This window comes from Coregonus clupeaformis, chromosome 13, assembly GCF_020615455.1.
Source record: "Coregonus clupeaformis isolate EN_2021a chromosome 13, ASM2061545v1, whole genome shotgun sequence".
NCBI classification, from domain to species: Eukaryota; Metazoa; Chordata; class Actinopteri; order Salmoniformes; family Salmonidae; genus Coregonus; species Coregonus clupeaformis.
In genome coordinates, this window is record NC_059204.1 from 44,310,179 (window position 1) to 44,331,751 (window position 21,573).

General features: G+C 41.8%; 2 protein-coding genes across 2 annotated transcripts; both read right to left on the bottom strand.

Moving 5' to 3' along the window:
- LOC121580246 (eukaryotic translation initiation factor 1A, X-chromosomal) lies at window positions 1–5,184 on the bottom strand. Its single transcript, XM_041895299.1, has 7 exons — window positions 5,006–5,184; window positions 4,352–4,435; window positions 2,878–2,981; window positions 996–1,046; window positions 814–895; window positions 489–580; window positions 1–280 (listed from the first exon to the last, which is right to left on the bottom strand). The coding sequence occupies exons 1-7, from the start codon at window positions 5,019–5,021 to the stop codon at window positions 275–277; spliced, it is 435 nt and encodes a 144-aa protein (XP_041751233.1). The 5' UTR covers window positions 5,022–5,184; the 3' UTR covers window positions 1–274.
- Window positions 5,185–9,691: 4,507 nt separating this feature from the next.
- LOC121579558 (ribosomal protein S6 kinase alpha-3-like) lies at window positions 9,692–20,597 on the bottom strand. Its single transcript, XM_041894261.2, has 23 exons — window positions 20,560–20,597; window positions 20,283–20,433; window positions 18,748–18,792; window positions 17,680–17,796; window positions 17,452–17,533; window positions 17,187–17,267; window positions 17,000–17,079; window positions 16,153–16,259; window positions 15,882–15,919; window positions 15,530–15,672; window positions 15,299–15,369; window positions 15,096–15,184; window positions 14,842–14,906; window positions 14,602–14,704; window positions 13,749–13,867; window positions 13,524–13,649; window positions 13,332–13,421; window positions 12,884–13,042; window positions 11,616–11,777; window positions 11,369–11,445; window positions 11,094–11,211; window positions 10,813–10,953; window positions 9,692–10,695 (listed from the first exon to the last, which is right to left on the bottom strand). Exons 2-23 carry the CDS (start codon window positions 20,346–20,348, stop codon window positions 10,573–10,575), a joined length of 2,202 nt encoding a protein of 733 aa, XP_041750195.1. The 5' UTR covers window positions 20,349–20,433; window positions 20,560–20,597; the 3' UTR covers window positions 9,692–10,572.
- Between the last annotated feature and the right edge of the window lie 976 nt (window positions 20,598–21,573).

The window sequence follows — 21,573 nt, forward strand, 5'->3', positions numbered from 1 at the left end:
TAAAATGATTGAAGTTTTTATTGTAAACTCTGGTGTTCTGTAATTTTAGAGTATATTCCACATTATGGAATAAAATAATACAGTGTGAACTGAAGTAGGTGTGCGGATGTTCAGTGACAGAATCCAGGCTTTAAGCAGTCTCAAGAGAAGGGAAATAAGCTGCCTCAACTGACTTGAGGAAGCAGTGAGTTGTTGGCAAGGTTGCACTGCCTCTGCCAGTATAGAAATGTCCACTTTCCTCTGCATAAACGATGTGGCCCACAATAGTTCTGATTCAGATCTGAGAGGAAGGGGAGAGAGTTATGTTACCAAGTGGTATTACCTGACCCAAAAGCAGACAGACACAAAGACAAAGCATTCAAGCAAAATGGACAGAGCAAAAAGCATTTCACTCAATTGAATGTGATTTCAATTGATTGACTGCATCACACCAATTATTACCTATGGATGGCATTCCTTGTAACTTGCAAGAGGAATCCTCTACTTACATCATCAATGTCCTCGTCGTCGTCTCCAATGTCATCAAACTGAATATCCTCATCATCGCCAGGTCCAAATGTGTCAGTCTCATTGATTTTAGCTAGGGTGTTAGAAGATAGCCACAATTAATAAACTAGCCTGCTTTAAAAAGAGTGAACATGTGCCTATAATTTGAAGCAAGACAATTCTCCATTCCTGGCTTTGTGGCTTCAGCATCACATGGCGAATGATGGCTTACCTTAAGACTAATATGACATTTCAAGAAGGTTAAGTTAGAGGCTATTAACCTCCCTGACTCCCTCTCAGTCAATTGTAGTGGTCCAAGATACATACCATGTTCAGGAAGCTCCCCATAGGCCTTCAAACTCCTGGCCTCGTCTGCATTGTACTTAAGGATAACATCGGCTTTTTGGTCCTTCAGGGAAGAATGTAACCATTAGGACATACTCTTCGATCTTAGGGCCTCCTAGTGCCTTGGGTTGTATTATCATTAAAAAATATATTAATTTTTTTACCTGGTAATCTCGAAGTCCCACAAGGATGATGTCTGAAGTATTGATCCAAACCTGCCCAGGAGCAAAGAACAAGATGTCAGCAAGGACAGCTTGGAGTATAAAAACTATAATACTTCCAGCATAGACACAAACTGCCCAGGTAGAAGTCTGTCAACCCTCATGTCATGTCAAACCCAAAGCATGATGGAAGTGGAGTGTAAAGGATGATGACATTGGATTACATTTATACAGTACACATAAGATCTCAATGGTCTTCAGCCTCCAGCTACAGTGAGGGAAAAAAGTATTTGATCCCCTGCTGATTTTGTACGTTTGCCCACTGACAAATAAATTATCAGTCTATAATTTTAATGGTAGGTTTATTTGAACAGTGAGAGACAGAATAACAAAAACAAAATCCAGAAAAACGCATGTCAAAAATGTTATGAATTGATTTGCATTTTAATGAGGGAAGTAAGTATTTGACCCCCTCTCAATCAGAAAGATTTCTGGCTCCCAGGTGTCTTTTATACAGGTAACAAGCTGAGATTAGGAGCACACTCTTAAAGGGAGTGCTCCTGATCTCAGCTTGTTACCTGTATAAAAGACACCTGTCCACAGAAGCAATCAATCAATCAGATTCCAAACTCTCCACCATGGCCAAGACCAAAGAGCTCTCCAAGGATGTCAGGGACAAGACTGTAGACCTACGCAAGGCTGGAATGAGCTACAAGACCATCGCCAAGCAGCTTGGTGAGAAGGTGACAACAGTTGGTGCGATTATTCGCAAATGGAAGAAACACAAAATAACTGTCAATCTCCCTCGTGGAGTTGCAATGATCATGAGAATGGTGAGGAATCAGCCCAGAACTACACGGGAGGATCTTGTCAATGATCTCAAGGCAGCTGGTACCATAGTCACCAAGAAAACAATTGGTAACACACTACGCCGTGAAGGACTGAAATCCTGCAGCGCCCGCAAGGTCCCCCTGCTCAAGAAAGCACATATACATGCCCGTCTGAAGTTTGCCTATGAACATCTGAATGATTCTGAGGAGAACTGGGTGAAAGTGTTGTGGTCAGATGAGACCAAAATTGAGCTCTTTGGCATCAACTCAACTCGCCGTGTTTGGAGGAGGAGGAATGCTGCCTATGACCCCAAGAACACCATCCCCACCGTCAAACATGGAGGTGGAAACATTATGCTTTGGGGGTGTTTTTCTGCTAAGGGGACAGGACAACTTCACCGCATCAAAGGGACGATGGACGGGGCCATGTACCGTCAAATCTTGGGTGAGAACCTCCTTCCCTCAGCCAGGGCATTGAAAATGGGTCGTGGATGGGTATTCCAGCATGACAATGACCAAAAACACACGGCCAAGGCAACAAAGGAGTGGCTCAAGAAGAAGCACATTAAGGTCCTGGAGTGGCCTAGCCAGTCTCCAGACCTTAATCCCATAGAAAGCTGAAGGTTCGAGTTGCCAAACGTCAGCCTCGAAACCTTAATGACTTGGGATAAAATCCCTCCTGAGATGTGTGCAAACCTGGTGGCCAACTACAAGAAAGGTCTGACCTCTGTGATTGCCAACAAGGGTTTTGCCACCAAGTACTAAGTCATGTTTTGCAGAGGGGTCAAATACTTATTTCCCTCATTAAAATGCAAATCAATTTATAACATTTTTGACATGCGTTTTTCTGGATTTTGTTGTTGTTATTCTGTCTCTCACTGTTCAAATAAACCTACCATTAAAATTATAGACTGATCATTTCTTTGTCAGTGGGCAAACATACAAAATCAGCAGGGGATCAAATACTTTTTTCCCTCACTGTATTTGCCAAAACACGTGGTGGATATTGTGACTCATGGCACTAACACTATATAGGCTACTGTGTACACCATTACCTTTTTCCGTAGCTTTCCTCGGATGTGGCATAGTCGCTTGACTCCATCAAAACACATAGCTTCCAGTCGTCCATTACCCAACATCTTAATCACCTGTGCATATTCTAGATTAGAACAGAAGTTCAGCCAGTTAGTCAATTCATAGAGGGGGTCACGAGGTGGCTCAAATGTAAGTGCTGAACTGTTAAACAGGGAGTAGGGCTGTTACGGTGACCGTATTACCGCCAGTCATGACCGAAAGTCAAATTCCACATGACCGTTGAGTCACGGGAACTAGGCTTCTTCAAAACTGTGCTCTGATGCCGCTGATGGTCATTAGTAGTCTACTAAACTTGCTAACAGCTAGTGGCCTGGTACTCAGCGCTCTATTGTCCCTCAAATCACTCTGACATCAATGCAAATGCAATCAAAAATCTAATCAATCACTTCATGAGAGCTCTGGCATTCAGAGTTTGAGCGGAATAGGATCACCTGTTGCGCAGCGAGAGCCAGCTCCTCATAGCTGGTTGATGCATGGAGTTAAATAAGGGTTCTTACAATAAGCCCATGTTGAACAACCTTTCTATAGGCTATGCTATGCAATTGTGTGAGAAAACAAGAGTTTTGATGGTAATAGGTGAATTACCCTATGTGAATGCAGCCAAATACAAATTGTTTTTCTTTCCACAGTGCAGTGCATTTCAAATTCTCCTTGCTTGATGTGTGCCTAGCAACTCCTTTGGTTCTATTAAAAGCATGCTCCCAGTTAGAATACCCGCCTTGGGTGAAGGCCTTGTTTGTCTGCGTTACCATTGGACCCAATACAGAACTTTCGACATGGGAACGAAACTGCCACATCTGCAGTGACTGAGTATTCCAGCCACTCTCTTCCTATGAACCAGTTGCTATTAAATTAACGTTTTTGGACAGAACACCTGCGGCTAGGGTATGATTCGAGCCATTATCCTGGCGGCAATTGTGGGAGGGGGGTAAGCTAGCGGGAGTTCGGCAGCATAATTTCTGCTGGGCTTGACAACTGCCTCTGTGGTTTCATTTATGATATCCATTGCGGCAGTGGCAGATTAGCTAGTTAGAGCTAACTAAACTCTGTAGTGGTGGGGCGTGAGGCAGAGTTGAGTGGAGCAGCTTCAACTGTATCTTGTTATTCACTTAGCCTACCACGTTATTCACGTAGCCTACCACAGATGAGAAGCATTTTTTCCCACTTTTTATGGAAACCCAAAAGGAGTCATACCTAACCGCCCAGTGACATTCCATAGCCGCCCTACACACTGCGCGGCATGTTATGTCCATGGTGCTGATACAGCGCAGTGGATATACAGATTTCGTGCCAACCTGTCACTCAATAATTTCAATTTTGCTATTTTTATATAGGGACATAAACTAAAACTGAGCCGGCCAGATTGACAGTGAGTCAAAACCTGTTTGCCAAATGTACAGGTTAAATTAGGTTGAAGGGGGACGATGAACTCACCTTGGCCATCCTCTTTAAATACCAGCTCTCTCTTTTCTGATTCATTCTCGTTCTTACCACGTCGCCGATTCTTTCCTCCCTTACCTGTAATGAGAAGATGAGAGATAGTGAACATGTGTCATTCCAATTCTGGTAACTGTCATTCCAATTCCACCTGTCATTAGCATCATAAGCCAAATAAACGCTGATAAATAAACCAACCAAATGCCTGTAACCTAGCAACAAAGATTCTTTAACTAACCCCTTTTATATGTGGTAACTAACTAGTCAGCTAGTGAATGTGACAGCGATCAGGGCAGAGGCTCAAGATGATGGAAACTGCTGGGCAGGGATATTGTTGGCCTACCAGTACCACTAGTTGATGGTAACGTCATTCTGCGGCGCCACAATGTGACAAAAGCAAGCAAGGCAGTTCAGTTACCTGGATAATCGCCATTTGAATTCCTTAATTTTTTATAGTCAAATTACGATTAAATAAACAACGCCGATGGTTGTAACTAAGGGTAACGTTTCCACGCTTTCAGGACTTGTTCAATGACATACGGTGTCTTCCTCTGGTTACGTTGCTAAGCATGGGCCGGGAAGCTAGCTAGCTAGCATAAACTTCAACCCTGAAATGGTTTAACAACCAAAGGCAACGTATTTGGTGCTTACCTTTATTCTTAGGCATATTCCCAAACGAACCAACTTAAACCAGTCCTGTTTTGTCGGTATCGAATTAACTAGCTAGTTTTCTTAAAATGGAATGGAAACCAATCCTTTACAAAGTTAGCTAGCTATCAAACTTGTCAGCTAGCTAAGCCAGAGCTATTAGAGAAAGGAGGAGATGGAAATCTCATTGGGCAAATAATGGAGGAACCTATAACGCCCCACCCAGCAGACTGTCGACCAATCGCGTTCACGTTGTAATGTCACGTCACGCGGTTGCTAAATTAATCGTCAGGCAATCCCTTCTCAAAGTCAGGGTAAATCGAGAAATCTGCCTATTTTCCTCGAAAGTACGTAATGTTACGATTTCAAAGCTGTATGATATTACAGAGAACAGGTTAATTATCTCGGAAAAGATTTGTGATGTTGTACTTCTTCACGAAATTAATACTAATGTTGTTTTTTTGAGCTACCGCCCAATAGGCCCTTTTCACGATGACGTCATCTAACTTCCGCCTTTCCGCGTAGCAGGTTAACTTCACTTCCGTTCGCCCGTAACCTGAGACTTCTCTTCTGAGGTACGTTTAAGTTAAATTAGTAAAGTTAAGAGTAATAATGTTTACGTATATGCAATGGTTTGTAACTTGCTAACGTTATTGTTAATTCATAATTGTTCACTGCCTTAGTTACTTATAAGTGGGCTAACGTTAGCTAACAACAACTTAGTACCAGATACCGATAACGTTAAAAGGTAGCGTTACATTGCTGCCTGGCTGTAATGTAACAAGTTTACTTAGCTAGCTATCTAACCCTTTGTTAGGCAGTTAGTTTATTCATGAATGTATAGTAACTCACCTATTCAAATACTGTTGTGCATGATAGCTAGATAAATATTGATTCCTGGTCAAAGCTGAATGTTAATTTAGCTGTTTCTTTTCTCCCGGTGTCTGTATCGCAACAGTATCCCATCCAACACCGAAGCATGGCACAATCTTCGAGAAGATGCTATTGCAGTGTACCATTTTGTTCAAACAACAAACAGAAATTCCCGTATCTTCCCGTAAAAATCTCCTCAGCTCAGCAGGGAGGACACTCTTAAGACCCAGGCCATCGCCCGGCTGAGGATTTTAGTCGAGAGGGCCATACGGAGGGTGAAGGAGTACCATATCTGGGATGGGCTTGTTCCTCTTTCCACAGTGGGTTCAGTGAATCAGCTGTGGGCCATCTGCTGCCTCATGTCGAACTATCAGGGACCTCTTGACATTAAAGGAGACAAACCAGTCTGATGTTTTTGTCAACTGGAAGTTGTATATTTCCTGAGTAAGCTAGATGGGCTGTAAATAGAAGTACTTTTATATTACTGTATTGTATGTACAAAAAAATGTAAATATGAATTAACTTTGTTGGTAATTTAATTGATCTAATGTTATACTGTATGTTTTTTTTTTTTTTTTTAACTTTTTCATAGCTATTAATGAACCTAATGTGATATATTGTAAAAATATCCAACTATTAACCATGTTATGTGCTTATGTGTCATGGCACTGATGGAACTATTAAATATATGTTTGCAAGCAACTGCTTCCAATCCTTTTTGATTTTGGTAAGAGCATTTACAACATCGCAATCCTTTTCAAAATTTGTATTTCAATACATAGATATACAGTATATAACACAATTAAGTTCATTTGCAGTTAAAGAAAAACATGTCGACATTTACATCACAATCCTTTTCAAAATGTGTGTTTCAGTACATAGGAGATATACAGTATATGACAAGTTAATTTGCAGTTAAAGAAAAAAATGTCAAAGGTTCACCTTCCACATTTACCTTAACACTATTTACACATAAAATTCTGCCTTATGTTTTATAACTTAAGAAGACATCCATGTAGATGTTATAATAGAAATGATCAAGCTTCTGTCGCATTGAGTGGATAATCTCCTCATCCCTAAAGATTCTCTCAACTGTGAAGTCAGTGCGGGTATCTGTAATGAAGTCACACCACTGAAGTCCGCTTAAGGCGAGTTGGCCTTGAACCTGATAGTAGTATTTGTGGCTCTTCTTAAGGCAGGCCTGGCCTTTAACTGTGATCAGGTGTTTAACTTGGGTAACATTTTCAACATCGCAACTCTTAACCTCAGCAAGACCAAATGGTGGTGCTTCTGTTGGGCAGAAGACTTTAGCATCCGGGCTGGCTGCAAGGTGAGGTGAATCAGGGTGGATGATGACCCCGCATTGTTTCAGAGAGACATCACAAAAATCAGAATATTGCCTCAGTATCTCAGGTTCCAGATCCAACCCTCTTCTCATAGCAGCTGTCTGAGGAGTTCCTCTCAGAATGCGGGTTGCCAAAGCCTTGGCAGACAACTCCCCACGAACATGGCATATTTCACGGAATCTGCTGGCTGTCAGTCGGGGTTTGCGTACCTGGCTCCACAGCTGGCATTCTGACTGCATTCTTGTTTCTGCTTCAATAGCAGCAGACATCTCCTCTGACACAATCAGGCTGTCCAAATGACATTGTTGTATGTAGTTGGGCTCAAAATCAATGGGAAATTTAAAGTTGTAACCTTCAATAGGCAACTGAGGAAACTCACTGGCACCAGGGTGTTTAATAATATCTCTACTTAATTCTAGAGGGCACTGGTAAGAAAGCACAGACCCAAATGGCACAGGGCCAAATTTAGAGTCCACCAAATTAAGGCCCTCAAGCCCGTGCAGCAATTTGCAAATCCCTGGTTGTGGACGGATGTCTTTCAGTTTCTCAGCACTGGCCATGACGTGAGGATCCGGAATAGGCCCTGGCATGAAAGTGAGATATGTCAAGTTTAGATTTCATTAAATGCCACCTTATCTTTTTCACTAAAAAAGACAACCACACTCATCCAGTCTCGTACATGCTTCTAATACAAATAAAAAAATATCCACTGAAAGTCTATATAAAAAGTAACAAATAATAATCACTTTTATGTTTGTATTATTTTAGAAATGCACTAAAGTCTTTGTGCTCTAGTACAGGCGGGGGCTCATTCAGACTCACCATCATAGGCTCGGTACAGTGTGCACTTCACACCAGCTCTGACACTTGTTTTTTCTTAGCCGCTGGTTTACACACCGCCATATCATTGGTGGCCTCTGGTACAATTCCCTGTGATATAATAATGATGAACAATACATTGTCAAAAGTCAATACAAACTGCAAAGTTCTGCATCAGTGTAACAAATAATGTCTGACCTGTGTCCTAGGCCGGTGCCAGGTCTGCAGTGCGCTGGTGCATGACAGAGGCAATGGCACTGTCTTAAAGCCCATGGTAACATAGTGAGCACTTTGAAAAGAAGTGCTACTATGTGATTACATAGTGCTTTCCCAGCAGAGCAGGAACATGACATGTGATTGAGTACCACAGGAACCTCTGCAGAGTCTAGTGTAACCTGTTCATAGAGACATAACAATTAGTGCTGTACTTACAAAACATTTTTTCACGTTTCATTATAAACTACTGTACACAATTTTCAAAACCCAATTTCTTTTTTTAATTAAGAAAAATTGGCTGTTCTGAAACCTTTGACAAGTAGTGCCAACACTTATCGAAAATTTGAACATTTTGAGTTATCACAGAATCTTTCCCAGTCTTTATTGCCGTCAACAACCCACATCGGTTTGTTAGAATTTCGTTGTGTATTAAGTTTAATGATACAAAATCAGAGCTCAGACTGAGAAACAAACTGATCCACAGTGGAACATTGTGGAATCATTCTTATTAAATCTGCAACCGCAGCAAAACACAACAAAAAGAAAACTTATCTATCTTAACCTATCTTATCATAATGTTAGAGAACTGTTTATCTGAGAAACCTGAAGCCGATGAGCCTCCTCATTTTTCTTCATGGACCTGTAACATCGCCCTCTCACTGTCACCTCACCGTTAACTACACTTGAGACTGTTTCAATACAGTGATTGGGAGAAAGGGCGCAGCATTAGCCATTAATACATTACTGACTCTTATCTTACGGTCGATACAAACAGCAGTAATATTAAAAAGAGGCTGCAAAACAGAAACTCGTCAGCTCATAACCTTCGCTAGCATAGGGCTAATTTAAGCTAAATAAAGATAAACACGTACCTTCATAATCAAACAGGTAACCTTCAACGAAGAACTTGTAGCCTTTATCAAGCTTCGATCTTGAAGTAAGGGACCACTTGTCAGCAAGTCGTTCTACGTCGTTAAGTCGTATTGGTGGCAGATGTGAAAGGGACTGGGTGAACTCCATAATGATGTGCTACTAGCTAAGCGTTCCTAAGCGACACCGGATGTAAACATAACCTGCATCGCGGCAGAACGGAAGTTGTCTGACGTCACGTGAAAAGGGCCTATTGACTCCCATTCACTCCTTGAAGGAGACCTCTCCTTATCCCAGAATGGCCAAGAATGCACTGTGAGGCCCATTGACGAAGCATGGGCAACGTACACAATGGGCGTTAATACCATTCCAGTGGAGTTTCCCATCTCCTTAACAAAATTTTGCCAGATATACTTTTTTCTTGGGAAACCTCTTCCTCTTGGAACACCGTACTGTGCTTGCGTGAAGCAGTATTTGGTTATAGAAAGTGGTTTCCTACCCCCTATCTGGTCGCCTACATTATTTGACTTTTCAGTGGAGGAAATAATAAAAGACTGATACATTATTTGATTGTATATTTATTTAATCGTGATCAATTTCATTTTTGAAGCTACAAAATAAGCTGCAGTCACTTGCCTGGACCACACCTGAGATTTTTTTTTTTATCTGTAAAAACATGGATAGACAGATGCCAAAACAGAGGGGAAATACAGTGTCTATTCTCACCTCCATCTAGCTTGTTACATTTCCACAACAGCTTCTTGGAAAGCCCTTCCCTTTCAAACAAAGCTGTCCTGTGGCCTCATCAGTCATGCACACCAAGTAGGAAATGTTTCATTCATCCACATACAAAAATAAATTCTTAATAGGCTCTTAAAACTAGACTGTAAAAGTAATCTTAATTGCTATAAGTATATACCTTGTTCACGTTTCCCTTTATAAATCATGAAAAGGACAAAAAATGTAAAGACTGATAAAAAAAAGAAACCCCTTTTGACCCAACACAAAGGTCTGAGAGAAAGTGCAGCAGCAGAGGTTAGCACATGTTCTCCCCCCAGTTTGACAGGGTCTTGGTAAACTGATTGTTGTAGAATTGAGGAGTTTGCCCAATAGATGGGTATAAGCAATATAGTAATAGCTCCATATTGAGTACCTATCTAATATTCTCAGATTTACACAAGTGCATAGGTAGTGGTAGGGGCTTAGGTTGATTTGCAATTGGGCAAAGGTCCGTACACAGTTAATGATATTTTTGCAGTAAAAATCTCATTTTCATAAAATAATATATACTGTCTTGTAACTTGATCTGTAGGCAGTGAAGATTGTACAAGCAAATACATTGTCAAGTTTCTTTTTGGTCTTACACACTGTTATTCTAACACAGTGGGAGTCGAAACTCACACTAATGCACTGGTGCAGGTGAGATTGATACTAGTGGCAGGTGGATCACAGGGCTGTGGAGGTCAACTTCTTCACTCCTCTTCGTTGAGCTAACGAGGAGTGTCCTACAGGGTCCAGCACAGGGGGAACATGCATGTTCAGAGCAGAGTAAGTGGCTTCCATCGCACCCTGTGGGAGGAGAGAGAGAACAGTCTTGGAGTTAATTTATCAATACCCAGCAAATAATTTATTTCAGAGTGGCAGAAAATAGAGAATTTTGTGCATTGAATAAAGTTTTATTGTTACCTTGACCAAATGAGGAGTATCATGTCTATTGAGCTGGGACTTGGGCAACCGGTCCTTGTGTACTATCCAGGAGTGTCGCAGCACCTGAGCAGCAGTTAGCCTCTGGTGGGGGTCCACATGCAGCATCTTGGACACTAGGTCCTAAAGAGAGCAATCCAAAGTTCAGTTTGTGCATTAACCTCAAGTACATTGTGCTAGGAAAAGTATTTACTTCGGAAACTACTATCACAGAGTAATTGGATACTATGGGAAGCACAGTGCTGCCGATGTTCCAGACATACCTTGGCCTCTGCTGAGACAGAGTTCCAGTAGCCGCCCTTCAGAGAAAACTTTCCACTGCCAATCCGAGCCAGGACCTCTTCAGGAGTATCCTCTGGTCCATTGGCAAAAGGAGTGAACCTGAAACATCAAGAGAAATACATACTTCAAAAGGACCTATAAAATATGAAAGTACTTTATTGGTCCTCTTGTACTGTATTGTATTTCTGTGTTAATATTATATTTGTATGCACATCATTGGCTATTGCCTGCATTACTGTTGGTAGAGTGCACATACCCAGTAAGCATTGTGTAGAGCAGTACTCCCAGACTCCAGATATCACACGCTGCATCATAGCCCTGTTTCTTCAGCACCTAACAACAACATTAAGTATTGCACACTGCATTAGAATACAGAAAGCAAAGAATATTGTGTCAGCTACTAGACAAATATATTGAAAACACGTTGGACAAGTTATACAGTTAGACAAACATTAGCTGAGGATGCAGGTACTAATCACAGAAACATATAGAAGAAGAGACACCTCGGGGGCGACAAAGTTGGCCGTGTAGCAGGGAGTCATCAGGAGCCCGTTTTCAGCTCTCAGCTGTTTGGCGAAGCCAAAGTCACAGATCCGGATCGACTCTGGGTTTCCAGACTCATCCACATACAGGATGTTACTGGGCTTCAGGTCTCTGTGGACAACCTGAGCAGGGGGACAGATATTCCATCAGTGACATCCTAAGTCAAGGAGTCAAATTTCATAGATAGCCAACTCGTATTTCCTATATAGTGTGCGGTAGGATTTTAACAGTGAGGAGGCTGACGAAGTCAATGGATTTTTCTTGCCCAGAGTGAGGCTTTTTATTTGCAAGTGAAGATAATAAAAGCCGTGAAAATGTACAAGTATTTACATTACATTAAAATAATAAACTGGATCAAATAGAGCTCTTCAAACAAAACGAGCAGCATGCCAAACTGTTCTCTGTCCTGTCCCTCAAACAATGAGAGGACAGGCTTTTTATAGCAATACCCATGATGCAACTGACCAATGGGAAACCCTTACACATACTGTAGCTGGTCAATTAACATCTAAAGCACATGATATACCATACAGACATGTTCAAATAAACATACAGTATGTAATTATACCAGCACACATTTCAATAAAGGTGCAACCATGCTTTATGCATCAATAACCTGGGATAAAAACATGTACGTCTATCGTAATAAGATACTACCGCATTACCCGCACCCTCAAACCATGCGCTCGAACGAGCCCCATTTTCCCATCAATTCTCTGAACAGGAAATTAACAGAACCCTCTTCAATAACGTGAAAAACAGGTACGTTTGCGAACAATTCTTTACCTTTAACCTAGCGATTACATTACCAAAGTATGTGCACTTGAATGTTAATATTGCTAAGAAAAGGGACACTATGATTGAGTAACACAGCACTACAAACAAATGGTTGGCGCACCCAAAACCAAATGACTGTCGACGTAAACTCTAACATGCATTTCTCTCGTTACAGGCGAACGTCGGCAGCACCGAAGGACATAGGTAAACGCATTAAATTCAATAAATATATGTGCATTCTCATGAACCAATAAAGCGTTTCAAATGTCTGGTTATTGATATAAGGTATGTTTTTAAATGATGTGACGAGATCATAAGTCGATCGTCACATACAGGAAAAGGTCCATATAGTGCATTGAAAGTACCAAAGTGCTCTAGGTAAAAAATATAATACATACTCTGAAAGCATAATATATTAGTATTATGTATCATAGTGATGGTGATTGCTTACCCCCTGTCCATGTAGGTACTCCACAGTTTTTGTGATTGTGTGGAGAACTGCACTGGCCTCCCTCTCAGAGAAGAACTTCTGTCGGAGGATCTTATCCAGCAGTTCCCCTCCTTTCATCAGCTCTGTCACCAGGTACACAGAGCGCCCATCGTCATACACCTACAGTCAACAGAGCACAACCTCACACTGTCACCTAGAGAGATACTCACAAATAACATGACTCATTATAGAAGAGTATTCAGCACAATCACAAAAAATGGAGACAAAATTAGTCAGAGGAAATATGCCCATAACTCTCTCAGAACATAGACATACTAGCCAAACAATGAAACAACCAAACATGTGAATCTAGAATAATAGCAACCATCTTGCTGTAACTTTCAACTGTGGCTTAAAAGCAAAACAGTGTTGCTTGCTTCATGAGCATACTGCTGATGTAATGACTCACATCTTTGAGAGTGATGATGTTGGGGTGCTGTCCGTAGCGCAGAAGAATCTCCACCTCTTCTGCGGGGTCCCTCTTGGCCTTACTGATGATCTGAGTTAATAACATCAGTAATAACCGTTAATCATACCATTCTAACATGGGCAGCCCAAGAGTGCGATATTGACCGTGTTTAAGGACAGTGTTACAGCTCACCTTCACAGCATACTCCATACTGTTGCTCTTCTGAACACAGCGTTTGCATATGGAGTAAGAGCCAACACCGATGTCCTCCTTCACATCGTATGCTTCACTGAACTGTGCTGCATTTCTGTGGAGTTGCTGAAGAGACAGAGAGTCAGATATAACGACCAGTTCTGTTATTTCCACACACAACCATATAACAGCAGGGATCATACCCCATAATGTATGTGTTGGTACCTGTATTGAGGTCATGTTGATGTTCTGTGGTGGTTGACTCTCCTCCTCCGAGATGGCCACGAAGCTGAAGCCTTTGAAAAGCTGGTGGGCGTTGGCACTCGGGGGACAGCCGGGAGAGTCTGTAGGGACAATCCTCATGTCAATCCGCTCACTACTTTTCATTCACACACACACAATTATTATTAATAATAATAATAATAGTGGGTGCTTATTGTTCTGGCTATTGTTAAGTTCCAGTTCGCCACTTGATGCATGAGTGATGGAAACTGTTGCTAATGATGTCATGTCCAGACTTTGATATACTGTTGAGCGATGTTCCCATTTAATTAACAAAATAATACGATGACATATTAAACTTGATGATTTACCTTGGTGACGATGGTTTGTGGTCGAGTAATCCGGGTTGAATAGCGGTAAAAACCATGCAGCCCTACTATCTGTTTGCCTGTGACCCTATACACCTGACCCATAAACCAAGTGAGACTGCTCTCTAGTGGTGAGAAGACCAAACAGACACAACATACATCAAAATGGCTCTTACACATATATTTGTCCTATTTCACACATGTACGAGTGTGTATTATACGCATGTGTGAATTGGAAATCATTTGTCTGACTCCCCGAGACACCCTCGGAGAGTGGGGTCACGGGCAGGGTCTGCCACTATCAACAGCGACTCTGGAGCAATGGGCACAGACGATTTTTTTTCATCTTGTCGGCTCTGGGATTCGAACTAGCGACCTTTCGGTTACTGGCCCAACTATCTAACCGCTAGGCTACCTGCCGCCAATAACACTGTTCAGATTATGAAACTGTGTATTGTAAAAGCGCCAAACAATATTATTTTATTTACCTCGTGGAGTTTTTGCAGTGAATTCCGAGTCAAAGTAGACAGTGTCATCAGGTCTGCCACTCGCAGGTTTAAAGGGGGGATGGATCTCTCTCCTGAATAATTTCTACAGGCATACCAAGAAAAAGGGATACTTATTGGAATAAACCTAAACATGTATGTTAAAAACACACAAAACAACATGTATAATACACAAGGACAGAGCAGTGGGCAGATGGTACACATCTGAACAGCCGAACTTACATTCCAGTCAATAGTGGAAAAGAAGGAATGTCTCTTGATCTCTTCCACTCTGTCTGGACCAGCACCTGTGACCAACAAAAACCACACACATTACATCAGGATAGCTGTGGTAATAGGATTGCAGTTCTGCAAACATTCAGTGATGTTTCAGTAAAGTCTGACTAGTTTTTTTCAGTTTGAGTGTGATTTATTTCAGCCACCCATTAGTTACAAGCCACGACACAAAATACATTTTTAGTGATGAGATTGATTACCTAGTCTGTTGCCTGGGTTGCGTTTGAACAGGTTACGTAGGAGAGACTGGGCCTCTTGACTCAGGAACTGTGGCATTCCTAGCTTGGCCCTGCAATGCAAACAAAAAAATTACTATGGTAGATTAAGAACAAATTATGGATAACAATTTTAACAGCCTGGTAAAACTGGTACTAGAGGACGGGACATGTTGAGTAGGACACACTTCAGTATCATTGTCATGGTTTCCTTCCGATCCTTCCCTTGGAAAGGCAGTGTTCCAGTCAGCATCTCAAACTGGGGAAGATGAAAACAGTTTTATTCCCATGTCCACTCAGTGGTACTGTCAGCCATTGGACACATTGGCCCATCCAGGCAGATATGAAGACACTTGATACCAGTCAGATATTTGAACACATCTCAGAGTAATAAAAGGTTAAAGAGCTACAGCATTCACCATGAGCACGCCATAGGACCACCAGTCAGCGCTAAGGGTGTGTCCTCGGAGGTTCACGACCTCTGGTGCCATGTACTCCACTGTTCCACAGAAAGAGTAGGCCTTGTTGTCATGATCAATGGACTCTTTACTCAGGCCGAAGTCTGGAACAAACAAAGCAGCAAAATGAGTCGAGCTGAAAATGAGCTTGTGTTTAAATTCTATTCATAATCAAGCAGAAATGGTACATAGGCAAACTGAGGGCTCCTAAAATTACATGCAAAGGCATTAATAAGACTAACAATGCTTTCCTATTCTGCTTGGTGGCTGAGTCAGGCTGAGTGTGAATATGAAATATGAAAGCATTACTCACCAGTGAGTTTGATATGTCCCTCCTCATCTAACAGAATGCTGAAAGGACAGAGTGATCTCAGTCAGAGAGGAAAACAACATCCCCCAGCAGAAACTCATACATTAAATAGACAGCATGTAACATGGTCTTCTAAGCTCAAAATAGATTTCACTCAAAATAACATTAGATTTAAATATAAAGAATACACAAGTATTTTCCAGGTTGCTGATTGGAAGAGAAACAAGTACCTAATGTGAATAAGCAATGTTTATAGCATTAGTGTAATAGGTACTTCTCAGGTTTCAGGTCTCTGTAGATGATTCCCAGGCCATGCAGATGGTCCAGGGCCAGAGCCAGCTCTGCCAGGTAGAACTTCACATCCTCCTCTGTGAACATCACCTGGGAGTACGGAGACAGAGACTGGTTAAAAGAACACACAACACACAGCAATTATTCAATAATTGTCCTTTTTTTAAATATACTGAACAAAAATATAAAACAACATCCAACAATTTAAAATATTTTACTGAGCTACAGTTCATATAAGGAAATAAGTCAATTGAAATAAATTCATTAGGCCCTAATCTATGAATTTCACATGATTGTGCAAGGGCACAGCCATGACTGGGCCTGGGAGGGCATAGGCCCACCCTCTGGGGAGCCAGGCCCAGCCAATCATAATTAGTTTTTTACCACAAAAGGGCTTTATTACAGACAGAAATACTCCTCAGTACCCCCCCTCCCCCCTCAGACGATCCCGCAGGTGAAGAAGTCGGATGTGGAGGTCCAGGGTTGGTGTGGTTACACGTGGTCTGCGGTTGTGAGGCCGTTTGGCCGTACTGCCATATTCTCTAAAATGACGTTGGAGGCGGCTTATGGTAGAGAAATGAACATTCAATTCTCTGGCAACAGCTCTGGTGGACATTCCTGCAGTCAGCATGCCAATTGCACGCTCCCTCAACTTGAGACATCTTTGGCATTGTGTTGTTGACAGAAAAATGGAGAGAAATAAGCTTTTTGTGCGTATGAACATTTTCTGGGATCTTTCATTTCAGCTCATGAAACCAACACTTTACATATTGCGTTTATATTTTTGTTCAGTGTAAAACAACCCCCCTCAGCATTAACATTTTGTTCACCTCTTTGGACAGCCGCGTGAATAAATCTCCACCCCTGAGGAAGTCCAGAATCAGGTACAGCTTCCCTTCTGTCTGGAATGCTGCGAAGAATCATGGGTACATGTTCAACTCAAAACTCATCTGTAAGTTTTGATCATCTCAGACGTAAAAAAAATATGGCAGGTCAGTCAGATGTCTGATAACTCACCGTAATGTAGTCGGACGACAAAAGGATGGTTCACCTCCACCAGAATGTCTCGCTCCATCTTGGTCCGGACCCTATCTCGCACTGGTGATACGTGATATTAATAATAATAATAATAAGTAAAACACGGCTGTATAGAATTCAACAAGAAATATATATATATATATATATATATATATATACTGTAGTTGTAAAGTAGCTCTAAACCCAGTGCAAGCAAGATATTCAAAATAAACAAATTCACACAAATCAGTGCAGACTAATGTACCTTTCAATGTGGCCTTTTTCAGCACCTTCATAGCATAGAGCTGTCCAGCATCAGGCCCTGTTATTTTCTTCACAAGGAACACCTGAACATCGATAGACAGATACACAAATCAGTTCAGAGATGTATGATCATACTTCCAACCATTATTCATATGAATAATATCAACATTAAGAACAAATACAAATTCCGACCACTGCGTCTACAAATGTCAACCTCACAATCATTTACCTTCCCAAAGGAGCCCTGTCCCAGGACCTTGCGCAGCTCAAACTGCCGACGATCAGCCCTTTCAGAGCCCTCTTTAACATGATGTGTGATACTGATCTCATTCACAAAGCCCTCATCCTGTGAAAGAAAAGAGACGCAGTCAAGCCAAAGCCAGGCACGCACCAAATACACAGCACAGCAATGTGGGAAAAGTACAACAATACACAGCCATTCTATAAACAAATGCACATGCAAGTACGAAAACAAACACACGAGACATGCAAAGAATAAGCAAATATACAAGGCAATAGAATGAATCTAATAAAATACATTCACAACCTTTGATGTAAAACCCTACTAAGAAAGAGACCGCATACTCAGCGTCTTTTCTCTGCACTTAATAAGATACTGTGGGAGGATGGAGAAATAAACTCCCATGCTTTCCCACCCAAACACAACACCAAACCAGACCCACATACAGCACACCAGCTTTCAGTGAAGTCCTTCTTTGGCCCGTGTTCTGCCCAAGCGGAGGCCAAATCCCCCATGCCTGTGCTGGACCAGCAGAGCCTCTCTCCCTGTGTCAGTGGCCGAGAGGATGCGGTGCTGGAGACTGCGCTGCACTCTGATCAGCCGGGAGAGAGAGAGCTCCTGACTGACAGCTTGCAACTGGTTGCCATGCCGCCAACACCCCCTCCCATTGCATCAGAGGAGGTGTGGAGGAGGATGACTAAAGACACAGAATGCTCCCTCTCTCTTTCACAGTCGCTCTCACGCTCTTTCGCTACCCCCTCATCTTCGCTACCCATTTCGCTCGCCCTTTACTCCGCCCTTTACTCCCACCGACTCCACCACTACGCCATATTAATACATAGTACTCAGCATTATTGTGGAGTGCCTGAATGTAGGTGTTTCAGTGAGTGAGTGAGTGAGTGAGTGTGTGAGAGAGAGAGAGGAGGGAAGAGGGACAGAGAGAAGACAGAGAGAAAACAGAACATAAACACATATGCACACACCAACTGTGGAAATTAGACAGTCAGGGAGAAGACAGAAGGTGAGATTATATATATTTTATTTTTTTTTACTTACACTGCATGCAGTATCGTCATCATCCCCCATGGAGTCATCCATGACCTGTACAACACATAAAAAGTTATAATCTCTCTCTATCCCTTAAGGTCCTTGTGTAATGTGTTATTGTACCCCCTAGCCCCATTGTAATTTGTATACTATTTCTGTATACTTGTGTTCCCCATGTACCTTTGTATTGATTTATTATTGTTAATACAAATTTAATAAAAACGTACACACAATTGAGATTGGCTGGTATTTTTTGACACGGTCTAAATATGCTTCAATTGTTCAGTTGATTATAAAACATATAGAAATATAACTGTATTAATTAATAGGCCTTGTTTACACGTTAGAACGTGTCCAATACACATAGCATGTTCCCTGTAGTGAGTGAGTAGCCCAAAGGCCAGCCAGCCCAGCAGCTAGTGGGTGAGTAGCTATGATTCATACACTGAGTGTCCAAAACATTAGGAACACGAACAACCCTCCTAATTGAGCTGCACCCCCTTTTGCCCTCAGAACAGCCTCAATTCATCAGCATGGATTACATGGTGTCAAAAGCATTCCACAGGGATGCTGGCCCATGTTGACTCCAATGCTTCCCACAGTTGTGTCAAGTTTAGCTGGATGTCCTTTGGGTGGTGGACCATTCTTGATAGACACAGGAAACTGTTGAGCGTGAAAAACCCAGTAGCGTTGCAGTTCTTGACACACTGAAACTGGTGCGCCTGGCACCTACTACCATACCCCCATTCAAAGGCACTTAAATATTTTGTCTTGCCAATTCACCCTCTGAATGGCACACATACACAATCTATGTCTCAATTGTCTTATGGTTCACCTACACTGATTGAAGTGGATTTAACAAGTGACATCAATAAGGAGTCGTCTCATTCACCTGGTCAGTCTCATGGAAAGAGCAGGTGTTCCTAATGTTTTGTGCACTCAGTGTATTGCGATTCGTTTTTTTACATTTACATTTTAGTCATTTAGCAGACGCTCTTATCCAGAGCAACTTACAGTTAGTGAGTGCATACATTATTTTATTTTTCATACTGGCCCCCCGTGGGAATTGAACCCACAACCCTGGTGTTGCAAACGCCATGCTCTACCAACTTAGCTACATCCATTTTTACCCACCACAGCTTCCTTCGGGCAACAAAGGTCTGTTTTTACCAAAGGAGGTTGCTGGCACCTTAACTGGTGAGGACGGGCTCATGGTAATGCCTGGAGTGGAATTTTATCAAATACATGGTTTCCATGTGCTTGATGCCATTCCAGCCATTATTATGAGCCGTCCTCCCCTCAGCAGCCTCCACTGGCTTGTTACAATGTAGCAACCTGCACTTGAGAAAATAAGACAGCTTAAGATCACAATGCAGTCCTTTTGTTAATCGTTTAAGTTTTAAAATCCGTTTGTGCGAAACTAAAACGAAGTTGCTGTCCCACAAACTCTAGGGAGGACGTCAATTCACAAGAGACCGCGGCAATCATTGATTACAAATGACAGCTACGGTGGCCATAGGTCATTCATTGGCATGCCTATTTACCTCGGTTTCCGAATTGCCCAATGCCATTTTCTGCCAAGGGTCTGCTCCAAACTGTGCCAATGGCATCTTCGACAGGAATTCAGTTCAGCGCTAGATTCCAGTGACTTTAAGTTTTCAAGAGTGAGATAAGTAAAAGTATTCCTTGAGGTCTCTGTTCAACGAGAAAAACAAAATCGTTCGAGGGTTTCAATGTAACTGTAGGTATCAACTACTTTTAACACTCTTTCTAATGTTTTCTTGAAACTACATACACTTTATCCACAACAAAATCACTCACTTCCGTTGTCAATATGGCGCCGTGGTTCGGTTTACCTGTCTGTCACAACGAGGCTGAGGAATGCGTCACCCATATGTCATTGGTTGGGAGGGACAAGATACCGTCCTCAAGACAGGTAATGATAAGCAATGTCTTTTACAAACGAGCATTTATCAAATATGGCTTGAGATGGCAAATGTCACCTAGGATTTATTACAGTGGGGTCCTATTAGTCAAATAGCCATGTCATTGTGTAACATTGAGCATCCCAACCATGCCTTTTATTAGCAAGGGATAAAATAAAGTGTATATATACACTACCGGTCAAAAGTTTTATCAGACCTACTCATTCAAGGTTTTACATTGTAGAATAATAGTGAAGACATCAAAACTATGAAATAACACATGGAATCATGTAGTAACCAAAAAAGTGTTAAACAAGTGTTAAACAAGTAGCAACCCTTTGCCTTGATGACAGCTCTATTTAGTAAAATACCAAGTCCATATTATGGAAAGAACAGCTCAAATAAGCAAAGAGAAACGACAGTCCATCATTACTTTAAGACATGAAGGTCAGTCAATATGGAACATTTCAAGAACTTTGAAAGTTTCTTTAAGTGCAGTCGCAAAAACCATCAAGAGCTATGATGAAACTGGCTCTCATGAGGACCGCCACAGGAATGGAAGACTCAGAGTTACCTCTGCTGCAGATGATAAGTTCATTAGAGTTACCAGCCTCAGAAATTGCAGCCCAAATAAATGCTTTGCAGAGTTCAAGTAACAGACACATCAACTGTTCAGAGGAGATTGTGTGAATCAGGCCTTCATGGTCGAATTGCTGCAAAGAAACCACTACTAAAGAACACCAATAAGAAGAGACTTGCTTGGGCAAAGAAACATGAGCAATGGACATTAGACCGGTGGAAATCTGTCCTTTGGTCTGGAGTCCAAATTGGAGATTTTTGGTTCCAACCGCCATGTCTTTGTGAGACGCGGTGAGGGTGAACGGATGATCACTGCATGTGTATTTCCCAC

Coding starts and splice junctions, on each gene's coding strand:
- LOC121580246 (XM_041895299.1), bottom strand. Junction 1,047..2,877: donor GAGGAAAGCTACGGAAAAAG/GTAATGGTGTAC, acceptor GCTCCTGGGCAG/GTTTGGATCAATACTTCAGA. Junction 896..995: donor TGGGACTTCGAGATTACCAG/GTAAAAAAATTA, acceptor TCTTCCCTGAAG/GACCAAAAAGCCGATGTTAT.
- LOC121579558 (XM_041894261.2), bottom strand. CDS start 20,348: ATGCCATTGGCACAGTTTGGAGCAGACCCTTGGCAGAAAATGGCATTG. Junction 17,797..18,747: donor ATGACGATACTGCATGCAGT/GTAAGTAAAAAA, acceptor TTTCTTTCACAG/GATGAGGGCTTTGTGAATGA. Junction 16,260..16,999: donor TCACGCGGCTGTCCAAAGAG/GTGAACAAAATG, acceptor CCGTACTCCCAG/GTGATGTTCACAGAGGAGGA.